General features: G+C 49.4%; 1 protein-coding gene across 1 annotated transcript in view; it reads left to right on the top strand.

The window, feature by feature from the left end:
* Nucleotides 1–4,607, top strand: part of DHX16 (DEAH-box helicase 16) — a 17,427-nt gene continuing 12,820 nt past the window's right edge. The window contains exons 1-4 of the mRNA XM_004390372.2: nucleotides 1–636; nucleotides 2,042–2,289; nucleotides 2,387–2,549; nucleotides 2,853–2,909. Coding sequence (XP_004390429.1) covers nucleotides 430–636; nucleotides 2,042–2,289; nucleotides 2,387–2,549; nucleotides 2,853–2,909 — 675 coding nt within the window. The 5' untranslated portion in view covers nucleotides 1–429. The remainder of the gene's footprint in view (nucleotides 637–2,041; nucleotides 2,290–2,386; nucleotides 2,550–2,852; nucleotides 2,910–4,607) is intronic.

The following is a 4,607-nucleotide window of genomic DNA, read 5'->3' as shown; positions in this document are numbered from 1 at the left end:
TACAGCCGAGCGCTTTAACCAATTAAAACCAGTTGCTGTGGAGTCTATTCCGACTCACACATTAGACACTCAGTATTTGTTGAATGAATGAGTGACGCATCCACGAACTGACCAGCAGGGGGCGATAGCAAGATTGGGTACAGGAGAAAACGGGGAGAGCAACTGCTACACTCCGAGCTTCTGGTACGGTTCCGCGAGGCTTGAACTGGTTCGGCCACCGTAGTGCTTAGGCCGGAAAAGTGTGTCCCCTTCCGGCCTCCAAAGTTCGGGAAGATGGCCTGGGTCTGTTGGAAACTGAACCCGAAGGCCGTAAGTGGGCTCCCTTGAGGAGCTCAGGCTCCGGCCTAGGAGTCCAGGCCTCCAAGCGGACTGGCCCCAGCTCGGCTCCTCGGGACGCTTCAGGGCCGGGAGCAGCGAGTGTAGGTCGCCATGGCGACATCGGCGGGGCTGGAGCGCTGGGTGCAAGACGAGCTGCACTCGGTACTGGGGCTGAGCGAGCGGCACGTGGCCCAGTTCCTGATCGGCACCGCTCAGCGCTGCGCCTCGGCCGAGGAGTTCGTGCAGCGACTGCGAGACACCGACACCTTGGACCTCAGTGGTCCGGCCCAGGATTTCGCCCTAAGACTCTGGAACAAGGTGTCGGGAGGGGTGGAGCGCGACTGGGGCGGGGCCTGGCATGGAAGTAGCAGGGGTGGGGGTGGAGCAGGGGAGGAGCTGTATATTTGTCCTCATAAAAACCAAAAACCAAATCCATTGCCGTCGAGTTGATTCCGACTCGTAGTGATCCTATAGGACAGAGTAGAACTGCCCCACAGGGTTTCCGAGGAGCGGCTGGTGGATTCGAACTGCCGACCTTTTGGTTAGCAGCCATAGCTATTAACCATTGCGCCACCAGGGCCCCTTGTTCTGGTGAGGCTGGCCTAAATGTCTATCGGGGAGTTAAGTAAGTTCAGTTCCCAAATCTGTATCTTTCGTCCGTTGTCACCTAGGTACTGTGCTAGGTGCTGGGCGTCCAGCTCAGTGGAGAAGATCGTGGAGAGGGCTTAAGTGTGTTGCACTTAGGCTGAGTTAAGGGCTATATAATAGTATATCTCAAACTTTAACGTGCATAACGATTCATCCAGGGCCCTTGTTAAAATACAGATTGCAATTCACTAGGTCTGGGGTGGAGTCTCAGTTTCTGCATTTCTAACTTGCTCCCAGGTGATGGGGATGCTTCTGGTGCACTGACCGCACTTTGAGTGGGAGGCTATAGAAGAGATATGTGGGAAGTGCTGTGGAAGGAGAAGAGGTAGTGACCAGGGAAGGCAGGTCCAAAGATCCCCTAGAATTTGTCAGGTAGAGAAGGGGGATGAAGTAATGGTGTAAACAGTAAGTTCCTGGAGGACAGCACTGTGTAGTCTTTGTATTTGTATTCCTCCCACCTAAGAGCCTGCCTTGTAGAAAGAATGAAAATGTTCCGCGTGTTCAGAGGATGGCAGATAGCCTGGTGTGGCTGTGGCATGTGGTGCATGGCAAGAGATGAGGTTAGAATGTAAGTGCCATGAAAGCAGATACTTTATGTATCTGTTGACCAGTTTATCCTTGGAGTCTGATACAGTGTGGGGCATGTGACAGGCCTCTGCAAAACAACCCTTGTAGCTTGTCAGCCTTTTTTGTAGGAATGACTCAATCATTGGGAAGAACAAAGCAGGGAGAAAGAGGCCGAGCAACTGAGAATTGGGCTTGAGAATGTAAGCTCTACAAGGGCAAGAATTTTTGTCTTTTGTTTATTTCTCTGTCCTTAGTCCCTAGAACAGTGCCTCGCACATAACAGACTTCAATAAGTGTTTGCTAAATGAATGACTGAGAGGACATTCAGAAGTTGAAGGGCCTCATTCAGGCTGAGGAACGTGGTGTGAAGCCATGGGAAAAAGAGAGGGTGAAGGTTGGCTTAAGATCGAGTAATTCCTCAAAGGGAAATGAAATTAGGCACAGGGCTAAGTAGGTGGGCAGAGGTCAGGAGTTGCTCACACCCCGTTATCTTCCCCTCTACTGATAGGTACCACGGAAGGTGGTGGTAGAAAAGCCAGCTCGGGCAGCTGAGCGAGAGGCCCGAGCCCTGCTGGAGAAGAACCGATCTTATAAGTTGCTGGAAGACAGCGAGGAGAGCAGTGAGGAGACTGTGGGTAGGGCTGGGAGTAGCCTTCAGAAGAAGCGTAAGAAACGGAAACACCTCAGGAAGAAATGCCACGAGGAGGAGGATGAAGAGGAAGAAGTGGTCTCGGAGAAAGAAAAGAAGAAGACAGGGTAAGTTAGAAGCAAGATGAGAGGGAACGGAGCGGGTGGATGATGCGACTATAAGATTTCTGGATGCCCTTATTTAATCTCCTGGGCTGGGCTGCAGGGGGAGTAAACAGCAGACGGAGAAGCCAGAGTCGGAGGATGAGTGGGAGCGGACAGAGCGTGAGCGCCTTCAGGACCTGGAGGAACGTGATGCCTTTGCCGAGCGCGTTCGGCAGCGGGACAAGGATCGGACTCGCAATGTCCTGGAGCGGTCAGACAAGAAGGTGTGTAGGAGCCAGAATGTTCTGTAAATCCCCAAGAAGATTCCTGGGTCAAATCTGACATTGGGTGTGATGCCAGAGATGGTGGGAAGACAAGGGACTGTCTCTAGTGGTACGTTCATCTTTGGGTCCTCTGGCTAAGGTACCTCTTTGCTGTACCTGCAGCCATAGGGATTCCTCACTGAGGGGATATTTCTTTGTGAGGGGGCACATAAAAATGATCTTTTGCGATTCTAGAGGGGGAATGGCTATGGGTGTGGGGACTTCTTGCCCTCACAGCCCTCCACTCTTGGTTTCTTCTCCTAGGCTTATGAAGAGGCTCAAAAGCGCCTCAAGATGGCTGAGGAAGACCGGAAAGCCATGGTGAGTCCCAGGGCCCAGGAAGCCAACGTCACAAGACAAAAGGAAATACTTTCTGATGGCGACGTTAGGGGAGGGAGAAAGGATACAAAAGAAGTGCAGTGGGGATGCTGATGGGATACCCAGGCCTCTGGAGGATAGGATTTGGTTGACAAGAGCCAGCTGAACCCAGAGGGACTTGGAGGAGACCAAAGGACGGAATTAAGTTGTAGAGGGAAGGAACCATGGGTGGGAACTACCTACAAACCCTCCTTCACTGTGTACTTAAGGACTAAATCACACTGTGTATTAGGGAGATGTGAGCCTTCCCTGTTCCTGGGATGTAATCAAAAGGTAGCTGCCAGGTTGTGAAGGGATGGCTAGAGGGCAGGGGCAGGGCAGCTGTCCCAGCTCTCCAGGGGTGTGGTGACCACCACCTCCAACTACCTTTCTACCACTTAATCCTTATATCCCCCACATGGCTTTGTGATCTCTCTATGGCTTCCCGAGTTGGTCTTCTCACTGAATAGGGGCAGAGACCCTTGTAATTTATGAACCAGACTTCTATGGTGCAAGTCTAGGTAGGGTGGGCAGTTTCCCAAGGGCCTGGTTTCCCAAGTAAGATCAGCTTAGATTTCTCAAAAGAATTTTGAGAATCTTGGAGTCCTAAGAAGGGCCTAGTAACCCTCAGGTCTTTCCCGACCAGTCCATCTCATGTCCCAGCCCAGAAAAGGGCTGTAGTCAAAGACTTCTGAGACATCTTTCAGTGCAGTCATAGTGCTTTCATTTGACTGAATTTAATTTTTTGTTTCTTTTTAAATTATGAAAAATTTCAAACAAAATAGGAAAATAGTACAAAATGAACATTCATACAGACTATTTGCATTCCAAAATTGCTAATATTGTACAGTGTTTGCTATGTCTATGTAAATGACGTTTGTTTTTTAACCATTTAAAAGAGTGGTAGCCCTGGACTAAATCAAAAGCTAAGAAGTTTCTTGAACACAACCAAACATTTCGAGAGACAGAGTAGCTGGGGCTGGGGTCTAGGAACCATGGTTTTGGGGGACATCTAGGTCAATTGGCATAACAAAGTTTATTAAGCAAATGTTCTGCATCCCATTGTGGTGAGTGGTGTCTGCGGTCTTAAAAGCTTATGAGCAGCCATCTTAAGATACATCAGTTTGTCCCAACCCACTTAGAGCAAAGAAGAATGAAGAACACCAAAGATATAAGGAAAATATTAGCCCAGGAGACAAAAGGTCCACATAAACCAGAGACTCCATCAGCCTGAGACCAGAACTAGACAGTGCCCAGCTACCACCAGTGACCACGCTGACGGGGAGCACAACAGTCTGTGACAGAGCGGGAGAAAAGTGTGGAACAAAACTCAAAATTCACATAAAAAGACCAGACGTAACGGTCTGACAGAGACTGGAGGAACCCCTGAAGCCATAGCCCCCACACGCTATGTTCTTCTTCATATAGTCCAGCTTCTCAGATTATTTGTTCAGTATACATATTGAGTAAGTATGGTGAAAGGATACAACCCTGATGCACACCTTTCCTGACTTTAAACCATGCAGTATCCCCTCATTCTGTTCGAATGACTGCCTCTTGATCTATGTACAGGTTTTTCATGAGCACAATTAAGTGTCCTGGAATTCCCATTCTTTGCAATGTTATCCATAATTTGTTATGATCCACACAGTCAAATGCCTT

Source organism: Trichechus manatus, unplaced genomic scaffold, assembly GCF_000243295.1.
Source record: "Trichechus manatus latirostris isolate Lorelei unplaced genomic scaffold, TriManLat1.0 scaffold00295, whole genome shotgun sequence".
NCBI lineage: Eukaryota > Metazoa > Chordata > Mammalia > Sirenia > Trichechidae > Trichechus > Trichechus manatus.
This window is presented reverse-complemented; position numbering and strand designations above follow the sequence as displayed.